Source organism: Drosophila takahashii, chromosome 2L (genome assembly GCF_030179915.1).
Source record: "Drosophila takahashii strain IR98-3 E-12201 chromosome 2L, DtakHiC1v2, whole genome shotgun sequence".
NCBI lineage: Eukaryota > Metazoa > Arthropoda > Insecta > Diptera > Drosophilidae > Drosophila > Drosophila takahashii.
Window position 1 is genome coordinate 18,887,633 of NC_091678.1, and position 25,036 is coordinate 18,912,668.

Below are 25,036 nucleotides of genomic sequence, written 5' to 3' on the forward strand. Positions count from 1 at the left end.
TTAGTTCATTTTTGGCCTTTTGCCAGGCCCGACACATTGGCGTCCTTTTATGCGAAAATGAGTTGAGGCAATGTGTTGGGTTTGCTATTTTTCGCATGTCTTTTTTCGTTTTTCTCATATCATTATGAAACGCTTGAATGGGTTTTTATGTGAACAAGTGTGCGTGTGAAACTGTCTATGTATTGTCTGAGAGCGTATATGTGCACATGGAGAGGAGGGGCTAATATATTTGGCTATTGATTTAGAGCGCCGATAAGTTAAATATTTAATAGATTCTATCAGGAATTTAATGCTGCTGGGAAAGATAATATAGACTTGCAATATTTCCTAAACGAAGTATTCAATGGCTGTTTAAAGGATTCCATAATTTTGTTAAGGGAATAGGAAGGTTTTTATTATTTTAAATTATTTAGGAAATGTTGTTGTTCTGGTTGGTCTCCCATAGTATTCCCATTTTTAGCTAAGCTCTAACAACATTTAGTTTAATTCACTGCTAGCAACAATAAAGTTGTATAAGCATTTTTGGTTATTTTCCAATTTGGGTGTTGCCCAAAAATGCACAGACATCGCACAAATTCTATATACACACACACACATTTGTTTAGCAATTATGCAAATGTCCCGGGCAGACATGCAAATACATTTTTCGGTAAATAAAACATTTTCGCGGCAGCTTTTAATGCTGCCAAATAAAACCAGCAGCAACAGCAAACACACGCGAAAACATAAGAAAATAAATAAATAAGGCAAAAGTGCACAAACATTTTTCGGGGCCGGGCAACATAAATTATGCCGAAGCATGTGCCGGCAACAACAATCGGCAGACAACCGGCAACAACCAGAGCCGCAACATCATTGTTGTTGACCTACAAAACGGCAGAGCGAATTTCCATTTCCATATCCATTTTCCCGGGCAAGTTTTTCCGCGCAAGTCCGCCCAAAATGCGGCCAATTAATTAGCTGCAGTCCGCGGCCAGTCGGAGTGGAATGTGTGCCCTGTAATTTAAAGTCTGCGCGACACTTTAAGCATTTGTTGGCTTCAAACTGTCAGGTGTCGAGCAGCCGAGAACTGGCCATAAAATATTTAAGAGCATACGGTGGGGAACAAAAGCATAAGAATATTTTGTAAGAGCTGTCCTTAAACTTATATACAATTTCTACTCATAGGAATAACTAATGAAGTAATAAAATTGTCTTTTGGCTAATTAACTAGCCAAAAATGAGTACTTTTTAAAGTTTTTTTTAAAAAAGTGACAAAGTGAAGTTTAAAGTTTTGTACAGCACTGTACACATCTGACCAAGTTTTGCAGGGAATTTAAATTTTATCGATAAGTAAAAGCAACATGCTATGTTGCTTTTAATTATTTGTAAAATAAAATATATTTTATTTTCTGTCGTTTGGAGTCTTGTTTGTCGTTGCTTGGGTTTATTAATACTTATCGTTATGTAGAAGAAAATTTTAAAATCGGACAATCCATTAAAAAGTATGAGCAAAAATTGAAATAGCCGCTAGATGGCGCCAGAAGCTTTGACGACTGCATATCTGCATCTTCCTCGCACACCATTTAGCTTATAGTATCTGGGTATCTTATAGTCGAAGTACTCGACTATAGAGTTATCTCTTGTTTATTTTGTGTAGTTTCTAAATATTTTATTATTTGAAAAAATATTATTTCAAGAACAATTGCAATCTAATGAGCTTTAATTTAAGCTAACAAGTTATCTAATTCCCATATCCCACAAATTACAATAACAACACGTTATCCCAATAATTCTCCGAATCCACAACTGTTATTATGTGGATTAAGGTATTATAACATTATGTAAATGGAGAACAAAAATCAAGCGAATATTTATGGCAGTTTAAGTTTCGCCCGAATTATCATGAGTCTTGTCGCGATTCCCACTTAGGGAACTGTAATCCGACTAATCCTCCAGATGTCTTCCCCACACCCTCGGAACTTGACAAATAATGTGGGATGTTGTCTTATTGCCACGCAAGACAGTTAGTGCTCGCCCGTCATTAGAATTCTTGTTAATAAGATTATGCTGACGTATGCACGAAAAATGCTGGCGGGGAAGGTGAAAATATGGTTGGAAAATATTTGGGGGGCCGCCAGCTGGGTTCGCAGCACCGCAAAAGCCAGGGAGCCAAAAAACCACCCACAATTCCGACCCGGGGTTACCTGACATTTAATCAAGGCACAGTGCAAAGGTAAACAAACGGAAATAAGCGAAACTTCCTGTTGCTGTCACCGCTCTCAGTTGCTGCCCCCGCCAGTTGGCTGCCTTTCTGCGCATACGAAACGGAAATACAATCAAAATTGTGTAATGTTTGCCTGCCACCAGCACAGCAGCCAGCATCAGCTGGCAGCAGGAAATGGTGGGTGGCATTGGGTTTCTGGGGTTTTCAGGGGTTTTTTAGGGGGTTCCAGGGGGGCACAGTGGGTTAAGGGCCCTGCAAACACGCGCCACATTGTGGTAAGGGATTTTAGTTTTTATTTTCTGAGGTATGAGGTTCGACTTTGATGGCGGGCTCTTTGGGCTTTTGAGGTTTCGCTGAGTGCTGACAGATGTGATCGGTGAATGTGTGCTAATGAATTTTGCCAGCCATCGAGTGATTAGCATTATGCCAATTAAATATTTAACGCGCCCATTTATTTGCCATGTTAATGTGCACATTCGATATGCAGAGGGAGAACCGCGAACAGCAAACTCACATTTCGATTTATTGCCCGACTTGTAAATGCAAATGGGTTTTTCCGGGAAAAGTTACGCGGAGTGGAGTGAAGGAGCTGTCAAGAAAGCGTAAAACATTCGACGCGTGTCAGTTATAATTGATGTTTTGACAAGTCAATTGTCAGCTAATTGGAGCCGCATATGAGGCATGGAAATCAATAAATCGAATCGCAGTTGTCAACTGAGAACTGACATTGATGAGGGAACAACGCGGAAAACTAATCAATTATTTGCAACAAGAGAACACACTCAAAGATTTTCAGAAATTATACTGAATGGCTATCAAGAGTTAAGTTCTATAAAAGATTTTTATTTAATGAGTCTTTCTAGTTTCAGAGTCTCTATTTAATATGTTTCCAAAGTCATTGCCCTCGTGAAAACTTTAACCAGAGCCGCCAATATGGCGCCTTAATTTGGCTTCACAGCATGTAAATGAAAGTTTTGCGAGGAGGGCAACAGTTGTAAAGTTTGTTGAAACTTTTTGGCGAAAACGGCAATTAATTTATTTCAAAGAGTGCCAGAAAATGTATTCATTTAAATGTCATTGACAGTTTTCATTTGGGTAATATTTATCGTATTATTTAGTATAGAAAATTTAACATTTTAAAAATAAATCGAGGGCCTTTTAAAAATACATAATCCACGGAATTTGGGTTATTTCAGACCATTTTCGCAGAAAAAATCACTTGCCATTTGGGAATCCCTCAGTGAAAACTATTCGCACTTAATCCCCCAATTCCACGCCTTTGATTCATGGAAAATTCCCCTGAAACACAGTCGGCAAACAAACCCTTTCACAGCAACGATGGCAACGCCCATTTTATTTGCTACAAAACAATTTCCAAAGTCATATTTTATGCCATCAAAGGCATTTGTCATTTATGCACAAAATGTGTGGCAATTTGCGCAAACAGTTGCCAAAACAGACCTGTGTAGTTTAGAGCGAGTATCTGACGAATGAACACGATGCGGGGGGGCTGTTTGTCGTTGGAAAAATGTAGGCAGAAAGGGTGAAAATATAATGGAGAATACGGATGGATACAAGCTGAGGAATGAGGCCGACAATTTAGCAAACTTGTGCTATTTGTATCGCTGCGCAAAAATGAAATAAATACAAAAATATGTACGACCAGAAAAAGAAAATGGATACGCAAAAAATTTGACAGGACGAGCCATTTGATTTTGGCTTCGGCTTCGGCCTGACTGACAAATATTTCCTCTTGCTTTCGGCTAATAGTAAAAAATATGCGCGATGGAGTTTCTGTGTGACAGCTCTCGAGATTGCCATGAATATATATGCTTGGCCAGAAATATCTAGTGGCAACCATGGGGCATCCAGCTCGAAAAAGTGAGCGAGGGCAGAGCAAACAAGCGGGCCAGCTATTTTATTACAAATGTTTTACATGGTGAGTGTATTCTCCATACTCTTTCTGGAGATATTCAAGGAATCCCTTTCGCTTCATAAAAAAAAGTATTTTGTTTTTATGAAAAGTATATTATTTTTAGAGGAATCTTCTGGTATTATAAAAAAAAATAATAAGTTATAGAATTAATTTTTTTGGTATTTATTTCGTACCATTTTATATTCCAACAAAAGTTTTTTAGTTGGGGTATAAAATAAGTTGAGCTATTCGATTTTTGAAGAGCAACTTGATATTGTCCTGGCCCTCGAGTTCTGTTTTCCAACACTTGAAGTCTCGTCAAAACAGTTCACGTTCTAAATGTTGTTTTTCCACAATTTCTTGTTGCTGGAGAAATGCCAAGCCACACACACAGATACACACGGGGAAAGACTCTCCCACACACACAGCCGTGCACTTTGCGTTTATTGTAAGGCAATAAATTCGCTGGATAATAATTTCAGTCTGGCGTCATAGCAATGATAAACTGTAGATGATATATTATTGCGTTTTTAGTAGAATAAATAGCGACAAATCCTCGGCCCTCCAGCTCCCCGCTTTTCTGCCTATGAGTGCGTGGCAGGATTTGGCGGCAGGACGCGCTGTTTACCACAAAATACAGGCCGGAGCTCGGTCTAAGCTTTAGAGTACATAAATCTCATCGGCGGACCTTCCACTCCACCCCCCGAGTTCCAGATTCAGATCCTGCATAAAGCCCTTTCACATGCAAAGTGTTGTCTCGTGTTTGCAGCCTTGTTTCGCCCCCGTCGCCTCTTTGGCGTTTTAAAATGCCCCGTTTTTATGAGTTAGTGTGACGAGTGCTCATAAATTTGATGGCTAAGAACTGAGTGGCAGCGTATATATTTATGCCGGGAATCCGGCTGAAATTTACAAGTATTTTGGGTGCTTATAAATTGGGTGGATAAAAGGTTGCGGCTGAGAGAGAGAAAGCAAACAGCACCGAGCAAGGATTACGCAAGAAATAAATCATGAAAAGAATCCGGCACGGAGGACCAAAAAGGATTGACAATCGTGGCGAGGAGGAAAAAACTAAAACAAACAGCTGGAAACCTATCAGGAAATAATATATATAAAAAACAGAGCCCTGGCAAACAATCGAAAGACGCGTGAGGCTGACAACGAAATTTGCCGACTGTCAATGCCAGAAATGCCAAGGAAAACCAAAATTAAATGAATTTTTTTTTCGTCTGTTGTGCGTATATTGAATATGCACATAAAACGGAAGCGAAAGAGTTGATGGGTTTGGACTGGGGGCGAATGCTACAAGGTGCTTGACATGCCGATCGATTTTCGCGAGGGATGCAGGCCAGACAAATATTTACCATCATCTCGAAGGGTCTCTCGGCTGTTTGACGGGCGATGGGCGATGTCCCGGCGTAATGTGATTGACTTTAAGAATCGCCCCGCCGAAACTTCGGCATTCTCTCTGTATGCCCGCAACGTAAAAAATTAAAACGGCGAAGGCGGCCCCAAAACCACGGCAAATAAGCCTCGCTTTTCGGGGCCCATCTCCTTTTTCCTTTCACTTCCCTGCCGCCGCCCTGCTTTTCCGCTTTTCCATCGGCGGTCAATGGAGCGTTGGGCCGACTTATCCGAATGTCGTAACGTGAAATGAAAGCACGTAGCATTTTCATTTCGGTCAGTGTGCGGAATGCCAATTACAAAGATGTGGCGGCCACTTGGCGAAAAAGAAAGTTTGGCCCTGAGAGAAAAATATATTTCTTATATTTTTGTAAGTCAGCAAAGCAACTAAAAGCATAATGTTATGATTTTGATTTTCAATTACTCCTATAATAATACAAATAAATATTTTACTTAAACATTTGTTTTTAAGAAATTTTTAAGTCGGACCATTCATAAAAAAGTTATGAGCAACAATAAAATTCGAGCAGAGCAAGCAGTCGCTTTTCTGCATGCATATCTCAATCTCCCTCGCACTTTCTTTATCTCAGTATTGGGAATCTAATAGACGAGGTACTCGACTATAGCGTTCTCTCTAGTTCAGAATATATTTACACAAAAATACTTATTTAACAACAAGCATTTTTTTCAGTGCTCTTTGCTTGTACACAATACCAGCTTCCTTGGCCAAACTCATTGAAATGAGTCGCGCACTGTCGAAGCGGTAGAGCCCCATAACTGATAGATGCCTCTCGGGCCAAATTTTTAATAATCCTCAGCAGATGTGAGTGTGTGGAAAGGAATGTCTGGGGCACTCAGAAGTGCTTATGTATGCCAAGCCGGTCTGTGTGGATTTTACTGTCGGGCCAAAGCAGTGTCACAGTGGGCAAACGTTGATTTTCGTGTTTAATAATAACTTCAATCACTTACAGGCACAATTAGTCAACTCAGTAAGGCATCGAGTGAAGCATTACATTGTTTAAAACAATTTGTTTTATTAATTTTATTTAAATCGATTTTTATTTTAATTCATATCAGGGACCGTAAATAATCATTATTTGAGATTTTTATTTTAAAAGGCCTACTGAGGCTTTTACATATTTTAATCAACAATTTAACTGGTTTTTATGCACTTTATTGACATGAACAAATAACAGTTAATTTGCTTTCCAGATTTGTTGAAATGCATATACTTTGTGGACAAGAGTAAAAAGAACGTTATTTTTGACGTTTAAAACAAAATATCACAGTAGTCTTTTTAAAATAAAAATCTCAAATAATGATTATTTACGGTCCCTGATTCATATTAATTCAGAAAAATAAAATTTACCCATTTTGTATGTACTAGAACGTCAACATATTGGGCGCCACTGTTTATTCTACCTATCTCGATTTTCAATTCTTCATCAAAAGAAAAGTGAAATAAGAAGCAGACCCTAAAAGTGTTTTATTATAAAGGTTTGCAATTGGAATTTTAATTTTAATTTCATAAGTTATGCGTGGGGAATTTCGAATACATTTTAGAGCATGGCCTCCAACAAGTTCCTTTTCCTTTCCCTTCCTTTTCCCTGCCTTTCTAGCTTGACTCTTCATCTGCTCTCAATTTCCCATGTTTGTGTGCGGGATATTTATTATATTCATACTTGTGTCTGTGCTTGTTTTCGCTCTCCTTGTGTTGTGCGTACTTTGCTTGTTTGCTAATGGCCTGTGCCCGAAAAGTATGCCACATGGCTTTGTCCCACGGCAGACGTGGCGGCTACTTGATATGCACACCTGGCAACGACGCTCCAAAACGACGCTCACTGGCAACTTTAAAGCCCAACCACCCCCTATTCGCAGGTAACTAGCCAAAAAGAAAAAGAAAACAATGAGGAATAAAGCAAAGAAAATAAAAAGTAGCTACGCAATGCCCAAAGTGCACTCTTAAGCATGCTGATAAGGAGATTATTATACCCTTGCAGAGGGTATTATGATTTCAGTCAGAAGTTTGCAACGCAGTGAAGGAGACGTTTCCGACCCCATAAAGTATATATATTCTTGATCAGCATCACTAGACGAGTCGATCTAGCCATGTCCGTCTGTCCGTCTGTCCGTCCGTCTGTCCGTCCGTCTGTCCGTCCGTCTGTCCGTCCGTCTGTCCGTCCGTCTGTCCGTCCGTCTGTCCGTCCGTCTGTCCGTCCGTTTCTACGCAAACTAGTCTCTCAGTTTTCAAGCTATCGGGATAAAACTGTCCCAAAAGTCTTCTTTCTATTGCAGGTAGTATATAAGTCGGAACGAGCCGGATCGGACAACTATATCATATAGCTCTCATAGGAACAATCGGGAAAAAAAATGTAAAAAAATTATATCTTGGGTGTTTTTGAACCTACAACATCCTACTTTTGGAAATGTCATTTTTTATCTAATTCTGAATTTCGAATAAAATTTTTTCAAAATCGGACGACTATATCATATAGCTGCCATAGGAACGATCGGAAAATTAATGGGAATATAATAGGAAATAAATTATTGCTTCGTTGGTTTTTATTGTATTCTCTTCTACTCTAGGATATAACTCTTTTTAAATATTTTCGAATTTCAATTTTAATTTTATCAAAATCGAACTACTATATCCTATAGCTGCCATTGAAACGAACTCAAAATTAATGAGAAATAATAGGAAAATTAACATTTTTGCGATTTGTAAATTAATAGGAATTATCTGCAAGGGTATATAAGCTTCGGCTGGCCGAAGCTAGCTTCCTTTCTTGTTTTTACTATAAAATAAATAAGTATATTTTTCTATTTATTTATTTCTTTATTTAAAATATAAATATAGATTAGTAACAGCTGAAAATTATACAAATTGTATTAACTATGTTTTGTATTATGTTGCCCTAACTTTTATTTCATTTAACAGTGTTTTTTCTTTAAAAAACCCCTTTTGTTAGTTAGCTTAAATTAAAGAGAGCTTGTACGCAATATGCAGTCATTTCTCCATTGCACTTAAGAGTAGCGCAACCCACTATATATCACAATGTCAGCGCACTTAACATAGTTTATCCTCGTGTCCCTGTCGTTGTCTGTTGGTCTATTCTATCTCTGTCTCTTCCTCTATATCCATCTCTATCTCTGTTTCTACCCCCCTGCTTTAACTTCCTCCCACGCTGCCATTATGCACACGTCGCGCATAACCATAACGATTATGTTAATGCTCTGCAGGGTGGTGCAAGGGGGCGTGAGTGGGCGGTTGGGCGGTTGGGTGGTTGCGAGGGGAAAACACCTTGCTTCAGGCTTGTTCTTATGCTGGCTACCTGCTCGTCACTCGCCTTGGCTTATTTCTGCTTTATTTACATGCTCTAAGTAGTTGTAATGGGTTCTCCACAGTCTCGCGACAAAGTGTTGGCAATAAAGCCAGATCTCGTCCTTGGGTTTAAGCCATAGAGTGGCTATAGAAACCATGAATGACTCCTCTGCACCGGCTAGTTTTTCCATTTTCGCATGACATGGGATTTGGCCAACGCACGTGTATGTGTGTGGATAATGAGAGGCGAAGTGAATTACACAACGCATTCAATGGGCAAAAGGATTTTCCTCGGGGTCGTGCCTAAAAATTCGGAATGTGCAGAGCCTCATAAAGAGGGCATTACGACGCAGAGACCCGAAAAACTCAATTGCGCATGCAACGGCCGCTGGGAAAGCGTAAAACTTTCAATTTGCGTTAATGGCATTAAATAAAGTCACTTGCACGCACACACACATATCTCGGAAGGAACGTAGGGGTGGCAGGAAACGGAAACTGAAACCGAAACCGGAACCGAACCCATTCCCCTCTCATTGGCCAGCCACTTAAAAAAGGTTGCCAAAGCCGCTCAAATGGGCCCGTGTCGCCGGGTGTAAGTGCAGGCCGTGATGTTTTCCTTTGCTTCGGAAATCGCATTAAAAATCATTGGCGAGCCATTTGCAAGGTGGCCAAAACACGACATGAGCCCGACCGAAAAAATAAATAAATAAAAAGAAAAATGTAGCATGCGTGGCAGCAACAAGAGTTTCGTTTTCGGCTTAAAGCAGGTGAAATCTGGCCAAAAACAACCGAATCGACAGGAAGCAGCCCACCAATCAGGCAGCAAAACAACATGAAATGTCTGAGCAGAGGTTGGGGAATGTTGTACTTTAGATAAAGTTGCCGCTGCTCCATGTTTGTGCTTGATGTTTTGTAGACTTTGTTACAAACATTCAACATGCAATGCACGTAATGCCACAAAAACACATGCACACTTTTAGGCGCACACACACAGATACTCACTAACAAACACCTGGCAAAAGTTTTCCTTCAGAGACTTTTATCCCACTTTGCTTGTTGTGATATTTTCTTTCGCCAGCTTTGTACTCTTGCCGAGAGTGTGATAAGTTTTTCTAAAAACTTTGCCACGCCCGTCTCAAGTATATACATAAATATTTTTTCTCTATTCATCATTCAACTTTTTAAATGTGTTCCAGTGTCCAAGGCTTTAAGAAACTGAAACTTATCTGAAACTTGGATATGAATAAATATTATGTTTATCTTATTTTACAATATACTAAATTTGGTATTTCAAAACAGTATTTTAATAACTTTTATGAAATGTAAAAATACGAAGTTATATGTTTGAATCATAAATTTGACATTGATCATATCGGCTTTTTATTGATAGGAAATAAGGTAAAAAATAAACTATTTCATATTGAATTATTTTTCTGTGGAAGTAAACAACAAATCGGTTAGGGTATTTACTGTTTGCCTTGATTTCCCATGTTTTATTTTTCACTCAGCCTGATTTCTTGGTCTCTATTGTGTTGGGTTTATAAAAGAGAAAAGTTCGAAGAGCGAGGGAAAATTCAACCATTTGCCAGGACAAACCTCAGATATGCCCCACCCCCATCACGCATCCGCCCTGTGGGAGAACGTCAAAGAGTGTGGCTCACTTTTCGGGGCAAGGCCGAGCGTTGAACATGATTTGTATTTTACTTACATACCGTTGAGTAAATCACATGCACAAGCACAGACACTTCAGAAGCCCAGAAACTTGGGCATTTACCGAGCAACAAACAGCAAAACAACAAACAAACAGCTAACGGCTAACGGCAAACAGCAAACGGAAAACGGCAGGCGAAACAAATTCGAATCTCTCCCAGGGAACTTCACTTCACTTCGATGTCTGCCCTCGCCTCGACTCACTGCAGTAATAATAATAAAGGGAATTGTTATTGTTTTCTATTAATTTACTTTTGTTGCTGCCTGTTATTGTTGTTTCCCACTGTTCTTTAGTTGCCATCGCCACGTGTGTGGGTGTTCTGGGGTGTTCTTGGGTGTTCTGTGTGTAACATTTTTGTGCTGTTGTCTGCATTTGATTTGATTTGTTTGGTCTTGATTTTATCTGTTGAAAAATTGCTCAACCACGAGATCTGAGTCTGGGGTCTCTGCTGGAAATTGTCTGTCAGGTCGGCACTGAAGTGAGTAAATTGATATAAATAGATTTGAATTTGAGTGTGGAATGTGGAATGTTGTTTGCAACTGAAATGAATCTAGTGGTATGGGCTTTAATAACAATACGTAACTGCTAGGAAGTAAACTCTTAAATTCTAACATTATTTATCATATCAATAGATTGCCTTGTAGCAACAAATTAGTTATGCATTTAACTGATAAACAGTATAATTTTCAGAAAATCCCATAAATTAAATAAAATGTAATGTTCAGGCTGTGGGGATAAAACAAACTTCATAGCCAAAGTGCAGTTGAAAAAGAGAAAAATACTTGGCATAATTCGTTTTTCAATAGTCGTGGCCTATTGCAAAAATAATAAAAGCAAAATACTCAAGAACAGGCCTGCGGAGCAATTGCAAAATATTTCCCATGAAATGCTGCGCTTACATAAATATTTAAACTAAAGCCGAGGCATGAAAAGCATTTCTCTATCTGCACTTAGGACTCGGCTAGAAATGGGAAATAAAAGCCTTATGCCAGCTGGCGGCGCTGTATTTTCCCGGCCAAAGGAAGTGGACCTCGAAGGCGGAGCAACGTCTTCGTCTTCGAATTCCCATTTCCCATTTCCTCCTCCCGGGCCGAGTCCTTCCCTCATCCTTTGCCACCCCTTGCCATCGATCCTTGGGCGGCACGCTGACTAAGTGAGTGAGTGATGAATAAGTCCCTGTGTGTGCGTGGCTCTGAATGCGAGTGCAGGGATCTGGGCCAAGCCAGCTGTCCTTGGGCCAGAAAAACGCTTTTCAATAGAAAACTCAAACTGGCAACATGTTACAGATTGCTTGCTAAGACTCCAGCTCTTAGCAAAACTGAATTGCGTGAATGGTTGAAATGGGCTCGCAATGAGGCCAAAAATTTACGAAACAGAAGTCAAATATTTGATGCTCTGCCAAAATAATTATTTTTAACCCTTGCAGAATTACCTTCTGCTTCTAATGGGAAAATAAGAGGAAATAAAGTATAGCTTCGTTGGTTTTTATTGTATTCGCTTCTACTCTCGGATATAGCTCTTTTTTAGTATTTTAGAATTTCGAATTAAACTTGGAAAATAATCGGACGACAAGGAAGGATACAAAATAAAAAGTCAAAATGAAATTATAAAATTTAAAAGTTTGTAATTTGTTATTTAATAGAAATGATTTTTAAGGGTATAAAAGCTTCGGCTGGCCGAAGTTAGCTTCTTCCTTGTTTTCAATGAAATTTAATAATTTTCTATATTTTATATTTTTTGTCAACTAAAACGAGGAAAGTATTTGAATGATCATGATTCGGAATAAATTCTTATTATTTGAGCAGCAGTTGTTGCAGCGGAATAATGTATTTCATTTATTTTTGTTATTTCTGTTTTATAATTTCAACACAAATATATAAATATAAAAAAAAACTGAACCCATTTTCTATTAATTTTAATTTAAATCTGGGCATTTTTAAATTCCCTTGCTAAAAATTTTCTTCTCCTTTTTTTTGGCCGAACAATATTTTCACAGCTGTTTTCTGCTCTGGCAAATTTCCATAGAAAGCATTCGTTGGGCTGTCTGTCAATTGGCATTTGTTGTTCACGGAGTTGGCTTCAATTTGGTGCACGCACATTCGACGCCTTTTGGTTGCAAGTTGCTTTTGTTTTCGCAGCAAAGTGGCGGGAGAAGGATGAAGGTTTAGGTGGAGGTGGAGCCTCCTCCGCAGGACAGGACAGAGCTGATATAAGCCAAGTGTCTATCTCGCATCTTGTTGCTGTCATTTCAGGCTAATGTCTTCGCTCCATTTTCCCTTTTCGTGTCCAATGTCTATCGTCATTCCCATTTGCCTTTCCGCCCGTCCTTGTCCCTTTTCCCATCGCCTTTTTTTCCAACCAGACATTGCACTGAGTTGTTGTCCTGTTGTTGCCCCTGTTTTCTGCTGACACAGTCGGTAGTTTTTCCTTTTCGTCCTTGATACACATCATTCAAGCCTGCTTAACGTGTCCCATCATATTAACTTGGCCAAGATGCCACGATGCTGGAATTTATGCTGAAAGCAAAAACTGACTGTCAGCCTGGGTGGATTGAAGGAGACTTTTCGTTGAGTTAATTATTTTATTAAAATGAACTCTTTTTTCTTCTATTTGCAGATTCGATCAGAATTGGGAAAGCACTTAAAAAGGTATGTAACAGCAAGCAAGTAATAACATAAGATATTCTTTATTGAACAAATATTTTAAAAAGTGTATGATTACCAAAAATAAACAGAAGAAAGGTCAGCGCACTTTGCAAATCTAATTACAAAATCCATATACCTTGTGTGCTTTGCAGAGTGCCTCGCAGACTTTCCGCTTGGCAAAGTGAGCAGCAAATTTTCCCAGAAATTGGCCAAATGCCTGGCAGCAGCCTGGCCCAAACACCTGACCCCATCTCTAAAGCTCCAAAAGAGCTCCATGGCTGGCTTGGCACCCGGCAAAGTTAAGCAGCTTATGGCCCAAACTGATCAATAATAAACGAATTTAGTCGGGAACTCCGGCTCATTATGGATGCTCTGGGTGCTGGGGGATTTTCACTCGGAAATTTATAATCCACAAGGCAAACTGCAATTAAAGCGACTTAATTGTTTATTAATGCGCACTTCCCAGCCACGGCGTGAAAAAATAAATTAATTAGTTGCTATTTTAAATATGGCGCAGACAATTTAAAATGCCACGCCAGTAGAAATAAAACTCCCATTGCCGCGAAGGGCCGACTCCTTTGATTTATGCTCCCTGCACTTGTTCGAGGGGCCTGCATCTGAATCTGAGTCTGGAAATGGAAAAATGGAAATAAAAATGGGGGAGCCAATTTAATTGCTCGCTGGATTTTCACACTAAGTCCATGTTTCCTGCAAACAGCACAGAAATAGCCCCTTGAGTTAGGGAACATCACGAGCAAGAACGCAAGGAATGGGGAATATATGGTGGCGGGGGGCGTGGCGGGTCGGGGGCATGTCGTGTGATGATTAATGAGACAATTTTTATGACATCGCACAGTGGGCGAGCGCATGTAATAGTCTGCCGACATAAATATCCGAAATGTGGAAGCATTAAGTGGAAATGGGCAGATATTAAATTGATTACTTTACTACGGAGGGTTCTTAGAAAAAATCTTAAGTCTTTAAAAAAGTAAAAGCTTTGTGAAAGACGTTGTCAAGTTTTCAGTACAAAATTGGTTTTAGTATCTACACTTGACGATCGAGTTCATAAAAATCTTTATAGTCTGTATAATAGCTAAATGATCTATACATATTTTTTGAACCACTTTAACTTGAAAATCTTTCGCTTCAAAATATTTTATTATTTTTTATTTACTTTTTAATTGTTATTTACTTTTTAATTTTTACTTTATTTGAATTGTATTCAAATATTTGATGTTTTTAAAAAAGAAAAATAAAAGAAAATTGGTTTGTTTTCAGATTTGCGTATGATTTATACTAAACAAATTATTATTTTAATTATAGACTTGTATTACTTTTTGATAGAAAAGGTAATGATTCCATTTATTTCAAGTAATAGTTATGTCCCATACTGATGACGCTGTGTATAATGAATAATGGAGCATTTGAAATCAAGCCAAATAGTGTATATTTCGAAAGAACTCTTATTTATTTAATCCCCTGCTCAGCCAACTGCACTTCCAGCAACGGGCTAAACCGCCTAGTCAGAAAAGTAATCAATTCGGCTGTCACACAACTGCCAATCCCCGACCACTGTGCATTCGGTGCGGAGGAGTCTGATCCAAGGGGCACGAAGACTTGTCGCTGGCACATGAATAACATGAATTGCGTTATGAAAAATGTACAACAGCAGTTCGAGGAGATGGATGGATAGCTGGGGATGTTTTGGGGGGAGACCGAACATGAGGGGACTTTCGGGGTATATCTGGGTCTGCTGCCATCATTACAGAGCTGAGCGATAAGCGACGTTGCATGCGGCGACACAACCGACGATTGCAATATGATGGATATGAACGTACTCACATATGCAGGAGATGTGCGTGTGCCAACCGACGGACAAGAATGCGAATTGATGTGTCACGTGGGTGCAGTGCTGTTGACTTTGAGGGATTTATATGGAGAGCGCTGACAGCTGGCGAAAATTAGCTGCCAGTCGGTACTCATAGCTCCAAACTCCAAACTGGTTGCATTGAAAATGCCCAACTCCTAGCGGCATAATTAGCACAAACTCAAAACTTTGCGACTCCGACAGCAAGTGCTTACCATTATTATTGCTCTGGTTGTGGCTGCATACATAAGCGACCGGCAACTCAAATTTTGAGACCGAAATCCCAAAATGTCAGTGGCCGGCAGCAGCAGCAGCAGCAGACAGTGGAAGGCTGTCAGGGGACAGGACTTCAGACAGGAGCAGCAGCTGCTGCATGCCAGCTGCCAGGATGCCAGTTTGCCAGGATGCCTGTATTGCGGGCTTGCCAGCTTTCCAGCGAGTAACAATGCAGCAGAGCACTCAGCAAAACTGCAGTAGCACTCAACGCTCTCATTATTCAAATGTGTTTTTCGATTTGGCAAAAAGTTATGCTCACCATCGTCGGCTAAAAAAGAATCACTCAAAAAAATGAATACAACTTTTTCGTAAAAACTTAGGGAAATAAAATTATAATCACATCGTAAAGGGAGGATGATATTAACGTTAAGAGTACGAAGAATCACATTATTTATTCATCATCTTTAGATTAAGTTTCTTATGATTGATTCATGATGATCTTGCAGTCAATTTATCCTGTCCGTTGGCAGCAGCTAGGATTCTTGTTGCAGCGTGGCCATGGGGGACAATGGGGTTGTCCTTGTGTAGAAACTGGGGAAGTAAAGGATGCGATCCCAAAGATCAGAGACAAAAATGCAAAGTGCCAGAACATTTTAAACACAGATCTAAATTCCTAGTGAAATCAGGTGTTGCTAACGTGAATAATTGTTACACCGTTTGGAATTTTCTGTTAAAAGAAAAGTTAAGACTTCTACTAATTCAAAATAATGGTATTAAAAACAATTAAAGCGTAAAATTAAAAAATGGAACCTAAAATCTTTAATAACTTAATGACAATGCCTTATGTTTCGTTTTAGTCTCAATATATCAAAGTTTCTCAAAGATAAACCTTTTGACACAACAGATAATTTTACCACTACAGTTTTAATTGGGATTATAAATGCAAGCTCTCTGCATTAATGTACAAGAAATACCCACGTGCAGTATTATACTTCGTAAAGCTTTTACCAAAATATTCTCAAATATACGTACCCATTTCAAGTTATTTTCCAGCTGCACCTCCACGACCGCATGGGTTATCTTCTCACTTGTCATGCATTTTCTAGCCAGCTCTCACAAAATCCCCCATCTTCCCCCTCATCCATCCCCCTGCCATCCAGCTACCTGTTCTATTGCCGTAACAAATCCATTTTACCTGTCAGCTTTAACGCGTAAGCAAATGGCAAAGCGGCAGCAGCTAGCTAAGAAAGAGCGCAAAAAGTACAAAAACCCAAAGTGGAGAGCTATCTACATACATGAATGTATGTAGTAAGTGGGTGGTGTGGAGGACGTGGCACCTAGGGGGTGGAGGGTTAGGGGGCCCCTGATATATTGCCGAGGCGCAATTAGAGCACAGACCGCAGAATGAAACGAAACGCTGGCTGCCGTGTAAACAAGCCACAATTGCGCTGGCGACGAGGAAGAAAATGGAAATAATTAAGCCTAGGCATACCGCACATTAAATGCCCTAACTAAAATTTTTAAATATATATTTCAATTTGGTTTTGCTTACATTTAAAAATTATATTTTAATACTCGATAATTAGTTATTTTATATGCTTTTAAAATAATGTTTTTATTATAGTATTATATTTTCAGCTAAGTTGATAGCAAACCTTGACAATTGGAAAAAAATAAAAAATATAAATAATACAATTTGGTTTTATTTTTTTTTAAGTAATAGCATATTAGAGTATTTACTAAATTCAGTTGTACAAAAAAACTCCTGGGATTTATTCAAATCCATAAGAAATCCCCCATACCCTTTTTGATAGCAGAAAAAAGGAAATAAATTTTAGCGCAAACAAAATCAAGCACATCCAACCCACACAGCCATCCCCATTTAGACAATCAGACTTTTGTGCTCCTGCTACCGTCCTCCCGTGTGTGTGCACACTGTACAGTGTGTACACGGAGCACACACAATTGCGAATTACGAAAACGAATTCGGAGCAAGTCACAAATGGAATCGCATTAAATCAAATCAAACGAAACGAAATCAAATGAAACAATTCTGGGCAGATGGGATGGCCGGAGAATTCCCTATCGAACGACGTGTAAATCTCGGATGACATCCGAGCATATTGTCGACTAATTAAACGCATGTGCACGGGGTGGTACCTTCTACACATAAGCGCTAATTAGTCTCGGGGCACTGACAATGTGACATGGGCGCAGATCAAACGGTTGACTTTAGTACCGCCGCTCAGGTCCTAAGTTACTCTGCACTCTCTATTTTATTTGGGTAGCGCATCTCGTCCCAGGGCGGCATTTTTTATGCCGTGCTTACCCCTCAGCATTCAGGTCGAGCGAAATTAAACGAAAACACAGCATTCGCGAAAGATCAAAGCGGATGCGACAAGTCTTTGGGGATCCCGAAAATTTCCAAGCTGTCCGTGCTGCGAAATTTAAATTAGTTGCCCCGTTTAGCAGGGGAACATGAATGCTAAAAATAGCCGGTATAACTTTTTCCATTACTTCATTGCCGATTTATGTATGACCTTTGATGCATTTCATCGAGAAATTTGAAGAGGAACAACTGTAGCTATCATTATAATATTTATCTCAAAGTCAACGTGGTCAAAGTGTATTAAATTTAAAACAAAATAACTAAAATATATAAACAATTCAAAGAAGAAATTAAACATATTAACATATTACTGCAGTCTGCCAAACACCTCCACGCTGTGAATAAGAAAATGATTTAGTACATAGGGTATAGAGTTCCTGACAAATACCTACTGATATATGCAGGTGGAGTTCGCACCGTGGTTCGAGTTGAAGGCGAGTACCAGATTCCGAAATAAGTGGGCGTTGTGCACACTGTAACTTTGAGTGCGCCTATTGGCCGCGTTATCGAATGTCCACTGTCCCAGCAGCTGGCGCTTGGAATTGTCCGTCGGGAGACCCTGGCGAAAGAATCAGTTATTAAGAATCGGTAATCAAAATCTATTGACACACACAACAATAAAACAAATCTCTCTCTCCCTCGGAGATTCTCTGACATCGAAAAAAATAAGACTTAAATTACGTGAGTGGAAGCAAAATACATACACACTCTCAATTCAACAGTTACATAATTGGCCTGTCCCTTACATTTCGAGCACATCGGATTGAGATGGCCGCATATCAAGCCAAAACTGATACCACCCAACATCAAATCGATCATTGTTTCATATCACGCGTTGCTTTGGATGTACTCACATACACATCGAAATCCTTGGGGGCACTTTTCACACACAAGTCGGGCGTCATTTCGCGGGCCACGTGGGTGAGGGTTAGGGTCTCCACGACGATGGTCTTGGCCAGATGAAGGGTCACGGTGGCCCGGCTTCCGTTGAAACCGAAGCAGGCGCCCGGCGAAAGTCCTGGGCGCAGCATATTTACCGGCGGATTGGCGCTGAAATCCAGGCCGAGTAGCTTCTTGATTATGTTGGTGCCCCCAATGGGTCGGGCCTTCACATCGATGATCCTGGCGCCCAGATCTTCGGAGGCGTAGTTAATGCGAGCTTTGGCCACCGAAACGGGCTCTGTTTTTTGACTAGACGAGGCAGTCCGAGCGGAGCATTCGCCCTTGGACACCTGCTTCTTCAGGTTGTAAACATCGTCCATTAAATGCCCAATCTTTCGCTTGAACAGCGAGTCCACATAGGCACTTACATCCCGGTTGTCGCATTTGCCAGATCCACCGCCGCTTCCCTTGGGCTCTCCTCCCAGGCAGTGGAACCTGTCCGAGATCTGGGCATCCTTGCTGTCCATCTGCTGCTGGCGGAGCATGTGCTGAGGAAATATTTGCGGGTTAGTGGCTTCTCTTCTAGGAGGTAAACACTCGCCCTCACCGAAATATCATCCACATCCTCGCGAAGACGCTTTATTCCCCTGTTATTCCGGCTGTTGTACGCCATTAGGTAGTAGAAAAACGCCGAGAGCAGTAGGAAAGAAAGCAAATAAGTGAGGCAGACTCGCCTGCCAGCGCGTCGGCAACCGTCCATTTCGGATATAGAATTTTCAGTCAGCTTCAAATATTTTTAAAAGAAATATGTTCAGAGGCAACTAGATATGTGTTCCTTATAATCACTGCTTTATTTTTACCCCCATTCATTGCGACGACACTCGACCACAAGAAGAAGCGTTCGATAATGGGGCCAAAGGAATTCAATGAATCAAATTTAATTCCCCAAGAAAATCGCTGGAAAATGAACAATTGCCGAGAATAATGAGGCGAAATCGCATTAGGTGCGGCAGCATCTGCGAAAGTCTCTAATTGTCAATGGCTAAATAATTGAGAGCCGAGAGCAAAGGAAGCGAAAGGAGGGAAAGGCGAATAGAACGTAATGGCATTAAGGAAAAATCCAAATGAAAATCACTTTAAATGCTAAACAGCTGGTTTGCCGGCCGAGGCGAAATAAAAACACATAGAGCGCCTTCGGCCCTTTAAGCATCCATTAAAAATTTAATAACTTTGGCCCGGGCCAAATGCAATTTTGTGAAAATTTCTAGCAAAATTAATTAGTCAAACAATCCATCAGGACTGGGCTGCCGGACCTTAACGTGCTGGCCAGGGCCCAAGCCCAAAAGGCCGGTCCACAGTCCAGAGTCCACAAAAAGGTACGAAGTCCCGCAGAGAAGGCAACGGTGAACGTGACCATCCGCAGTTTGGGCGGAGGCCTGTTCATCCCATCCGAGTCCTTTTGGCCCAGCTCACGTGCGTTGCCTAAGCTGGCAAAATATTGACCCGAGGACCGGAGCTGAGAAATTTGGGTTACAGTCGTCCGAAGCCGAATCCGACGAATCCCAACACTTCAAAGGCCGCAGCGAATGTAATTTTAATCAAAAATTGCTCAGCCCCAAAGAAATCGCAATAGAGGAATTCAGAAATTCAGACATGGCCGCTAATCCCTTTTAAGGGCAAGCGACGGGCTCAAGTGGGTTATTTTTCCGCATTTCATTTCCATGTATTTATGGCTAGCACAAATATTTCGATAACTAGAAAGTCTTAAATAACTTTGAGGGCCATGTCCACTTCGTGCTCAACAATTTTCCCGTTTAATCGACTTTTGTGCTGCGCAATCACGACCCGAAACATTGACAGGGAGATGGAGACATGTCCACGTCCACAGACAGCAGACACTAGACGGGGGACAATTAATTTTTAATGCAAGTCGCTCGACTGATCAGCAGCAGAGCCGGACACAAACAAAAACGGCATCGTTGAGAGCAAGTGGCACTGCTAATTGCACTCATTCACACGGCAAGCGACAACAAAGGCGGTCTGAAGAGGCGTCCTCGGCAGCAACAACTGCAGAAGATTGCAACAACATCGGTGGCAAGTCGGCGGCGAGGAGAAGGAAGAGGAGAAAGAGCCGTCTCCTTGACGCACGGAAACGGAAGCGTTAGTTGCAAGGATATGTTGCAGTGGCGCACAATAGTTGGGGTTACCGTGGTACGAGGCTGTAACTTTAGGTGCAGAAAATTGGGGGTCTTCATTTTAAACAATTCTAAAGAAAATATGATTTATGTTTTTAAAATTGTATTTTATTTAATGTCTTGTTAAGAGACAAAATTACAATGTTTAGTAGTTTCACAAAACAAAAATTGGATTTTTACTTAATATTATAGTTTCCCTTATATAAAGATTGATTTTTGAACTAGCTAAACTAATTGAATTGGATTACGTACATCAATGGACAAAACCAACCGTCTTTGGTTGGAAGAGATTTCTGTGACACCCCCGGAACCGAAAGTTAAAGTTACTTAAAGTTAAGAAATGCTAGACCACTTTTAATTTATTCATTTTTTAAGTTCGATTTGTTACATCGAAATTCATTCATTTGATCAAATTCTTGATTCCCAAATAAGGATTTATCCGATAAATTTATCTGATAAATCTTTGGTTCAGTAAACCATTACCCTTACCTTACCCAATAACATCGATTGGTCCCACTGTGCGTGCTGCGATTGTGTGCACTGCAATTACGTGCCATTGAGGCAGCCCATTGTTAGTGCACACTGCAGATAGCAAATAGTCGCATTCCGAGGAGGGAGTCCCTTCGGAGTCCGGCATTTACGACGACGCCCCCGTCTTTGTCGCACTCCACTGGCATTGTCATTGCCTATTTCCGGCGTAATTGTTATGCCAATTTTTAGGGGCCAGCCAGTGTGTGAAATTAAATGAAAATCAAATAGAGCCGGGGAGAACGAAAAGAACACATAAATGCGGTTAAATTTGCAGCGTTAAATGTTAACAGTCGATTTTGCAATGCCCACAGCCGTCACATAAAAATATCAACGCGTATTTGCGTGCTCCTCTCTTATCTACTTGGAAAAACCCAGGGAAAACCCTTGCCAGCGATAAGCCCCCCTCTGCCATCAGCCTCTGACATTGCTCGTCATCATCATTCCGGCTTAGACTTTGGGGGAGTGCAAATTGACAATTTCTGTGAAATTGCACAAATACGAGCCTGTGCTCCAATTTTTTATGGCAAATTACCCAGCCGCATGTGTGGATGGCTCGGGGGCGATGGGGCGTGGCTTTCGTGGGGTTTCGTGGAGCCTCCCAGGCAGGAAAATGTCATAAAACCGTTTGGTTGACGCCGGGCGCTACGGTTGGGTTTTTATGATTGGTTTTTAGGCGGCTTTTCCTCCCGAAAGAGGCAAAAGAAAAGGGAAAAATAAATAAAATATAAACTGCGTTATGTTTATGCGCAAAAAAAAATGGGAATCGGGAAGCAGAAAAAGCTATCAGGACGTCATCAGCCAGCGTATAATTAAACATTACGCAGGGGCAATAAAAAGATGAGACAAAAAGAGGAGGATTTTGAATGGTCCTGAAAAGTGGAATAAAAATGCACAGCATATGACATTACGATAGAAGAATGAGTGCTGATTAGCGTTGGGTAAAAACCCTGCCATTCTTTTAAACCAACATAATTCACCCAAGCTATTTTCCTTAAATAAATATATAAACATTACATTTTTTATTTGTACCCAAAGCTTTTGTTAGCACTTTGTGCTGTCGATATTTCTTGGAGCGAAAACAAACATTTTGAAAAACAAATTTATTCCTTGGTGTGCTCCAGATTTTCCCTTTGGCAGCTGTTGTTTTCGAGCAAAGTTTCTCTTATATTAAAAAGCAATTAAGCTGCATATAAGAGTACATAAAAGTTAATAAACGGGCAAACTGCATAAATTTCCCCATTTTATCAAGCTTTGTTTTTAGTATTTTTGCTTATAATTTACGCAAAATAAGAAATGTCCCCTCTGGTATTTGTTTTCGATAGCAAAAATGCTACCAAATATTTGCGAAACTTTAAAAGCAATTAAAAAGTTTGTGCTCTGCTATGATTTCCCCTCGCCACTCACCTCAGGTCCGAAATGAACTTTCCGGGCAGCAGCTGCTGTTGGCCAAGAAAATGGCAACATTAGGGCACACATATACATATACCCACGGCATAAACATAATAATGATAAACATAATGTGCCGCTGAGTGCCTGGAAGTATGCTTAATTCTGTGCAACTTTAGTGCCTTTAAGTTGCAGGCGGGAGACAAGAAAAGGGAAATCCCCCAGCTGGACGCTGGGAAAAACTGGTGGGGAAACTTTGCTCCTTTCTCTAAGTGCACATGCCACAAACAACCTAAGCTGCTGCTAGGCAAATGTACATCGAAATGCGATGCGAAATGGCAGCAGGACGAAAGTGCTCAAAGGAATGCCGGCTGAGGCGTTTATTTGCGTTTATAATGTGTGAGCTATTAAAATTTTAGAGGCTGTTAGTGGGGCTGTGTTCGTGTTCGTGCGTCGTCTGGCGCACTTGAATTAAAATTGTTTCTGCAGCAGCATAAAATGAAAATTAGTTGATTTTTTTCGTTCTTTTATACGGCGCGAGGCTCTTAAAGCTTTTAGGGCAGCACCAGCTGCTGCAAACAAAAATCTTTTAAGTGAAAATTCTCACAACGCTTGCCTGAATTACATTCACATTCATATTCATATTTGTATTTTTGTTTGCATTTGTGTTTGTGTTGGCAAGCGTAAAGTGGAAATTAACATAAAACAGCGGCAACACGGGGCGAATACTTAATGTCAAGCCGAAGCACGGATGCCCTCGAAAAAAATGCACGAATTAATTGCACAGTCAGCGGGCAAACATTTCTAAGATCTCTATGGGATATAAAATATTTAATTTATGCTGCAGAATTACCGACTCCGTCCATGGACTCTTTATCTTCCCGCACATCTCAGTCCTTTTTGCAGCCCGCAGAGCTTAACGAACCCAAAAGTCCCGGCTCTTTTATTTACTTTTATATACATATTTTTTGCCATAAGCCAGGGCATTTTTTGCACCTCTCGGATTCAGCTGCAGCTTATTTTTGATGCATATTTTATTTTGCCATTGCATGCGTAATTTTATTTGCCGCCACGCCCCCTGCGCCCATGGAGAGATCTCCACGGTGTTGTTGCTGCGGCTAGTTGCGGGCTCGTAATTCGTAGCGAAGGTATAAGTTTTATGACCATTGCTGCGATTTCTGTAGCCAGTGCTGCCTGTATCGCTGTTTTCTAGCTAAATAAATTTAATAATAAATTCTTAAATTTTGATAATAAACCTACTGAGTATACTTCTACAATCACCACCTCACAACTTAAGGTACTAGATTGGAAATGGATGTTGGGACTTTCGGCTGGATAATTTATCTTGCTTTAGAAGGGACTAGTGTTTCTTTAATAACTACGAAAATAATTTTATAATAATAAATTATAAAGATAAATAAACTATTTTGTTTTAAAAAGGTTTATTGATCATACTGCCCACAAAAATCATTTTTAATATATTCCTAATTTGTGACATTCTATATAAACATAAGACCATTTGACTTTTGGGTGGGTGCCATATCTTAGGATTTGAGATCAAATTATAAGGTGTCTAAAAGTATGCAATGAAAATGAATCTGACGGACTTTCAAACTAGAAAGCTATTGCTGCTTACTTTCTTTTACACATTTTTCTAAGTCCTAGAGATTTTTGTGGCATCCTTGATATATTTCAAATATTTTAGCTATTTTTCTTTAGCCGTAGCTGACAACACAGGTTGTTGCTGCTGCTCGGTCTCCTTTGGCAGGCTGTAAAAAATTTATGCATTTTACAACAAAATGCCGCTTGTTGTCGCCACTGTGGCTGCACCTGGGCGGATTGTTGTCGTCGTCGTCGCTGCCAGAATATGCACGGCAATGTGCCAAATTAAGTGCTCTGCCTGCCAAAAAGGAGCGGCGAAAAACACGAGAAAAAACGTATCTCGACGGGACGAGGTCCTGTGCCAGGACGACGTCGCTTAAGTTGCGATGTAAATTTTAATTTCCACATGTTATGACATGTTCGCAGCGCCCCTTTGAAGTTTCCCACGGCTGCATGACTAATTCCGAGTGGCGCTTTAAGAGGCAGAGGCCCCAGGAATTTTAGTAGAAGGAGACTTTTTAAGTTAGTGTTGTTAAATTTGGTAATGCAATTTGTTGGTCCACGAAGAAATCGCCCGGAGTGCTTCGGTTGTTGTTGTCTGGCTTCGCGTTGCCCACGGAAACAAGCAAACGCTGGGAAAATTGCCATTTTAACGAAGCTGTTGATAAGATTTTAATTAGGTTTAGGCTTATTAGATGGCCTAGACCATAAAACTGTGCGGTTTTTGGAATATTCTGAATGTTAAGCATTGAGACAGGGATACGAAAA

General features: G+C 40.3%; 2 protein-coding genes and 1 long non-coding RNA gene across 7 annotated transcripts in view; 1 reads left to right on the forward strand and 2 right to left on the reverse strand.

The window, feature by feature from the left end:
• kek2 (kekkon 2) overlaps positions 1 to 25,036 on the forward strand; it is a 47,055-nt gene that overhangs the window by 13,254 nt on the left and 8,765 nt on the right. The window contains exons 1-2 of one of the 2 annotated variants that reach the window (XM_070215874.1): positions 12,755 to 12,775; positions 13,172 to 13,203. The gene's annotated coding sequence lies outside the window, so the exon portion shown is untranslated. Of the gene's footprint in view, positions 1 to 12,754; positions 12,776 to 13,171; positions 13,204 to 25,036 lie in introns of those variants that run through there. The other variant, XM_017156508.3, reaches the window with a different exon arrangement.
• On the reverse strand, positions 13,815 to 16,967 carry LOC138913191 (uncharacterized). 4 transcript variants are annotated; one of them, XR_011418847.1, is made up of 3 exons: positions 16,316 to 16,523; positions 15,043 to 15,874; positions 13,815 to 13,829 (listed from the first exon to the last, which is right to left on the reverse strand). It is a non-coding gene; the product is annotated as an uncharacterized lncRNA (long non-coding RNA). The 4 variants fall into 4 exon arrangements; XR_011418846.1 differs by lacking the exon at positions 13,815 to 13,829 and having other exon boundaries at positions 15,211 to 15,225; positions 15,283 to 15,874; positions 16,316 to 16,498; XR_011418848.1 differs by lacking the exon at positions 13,815 to 13,829 and adding an exon at positions 16,579 to 16,593 and having other exon boundaries at positions 15,717 to 15,874; positions 16,316 to 16,524.
• On the reverse strand, positions 17,851 to 19,373 carry spag4 (sperm-associated antigen 4). Its single transcript, XM_070216255.1, has 4 exons — positions 19,162 to 19,373; positions 18,527 to 19,102; positions 18,065 to 18,231; positions 17,851 to 18,007 (listed from the first exon to the last, which is right to left on the reverse strand). The coding sequence occupies exons 1-4, from the start codon at positions 19,312 to 19,314 to the stop codon at positions 17,980 to 17,982; spliced, it is 924 nt and encodes a 307-aa protein (XP_070072356.1). The 5' UTR covers positions 19,315 to 19,373; the 3' UTR covers positions 17,851 to 17,979.

What these genes read in the sequence shown, in the direction of transcription:
- spag4 (XM_070216255.1), bottom strand. Translation starts at nt 19,314, where the DNA reads ATGGACGGTTGCCGACGCGCTGGCAGGCGAGTCTGCCTCACTTATTTG. An exon ending in AGGATGTGGATGATATTTCG is followed by an intron (nt 19,103 to 19,161) that starts GTGAGGGCGAGT and finishes ATATTTCCTCAG; the next exon opens with CACATGCTCCGCCAGCAGCA. An exon ending in CCAAGGATTTCGATGTGTAT is followed by an intron (nt 18,232 to 18,526) that starts GTGAGTACATCC and finishes TTCTTTCGCCAG; the next exon opens with GGTCTCCCGACGGACAATTC.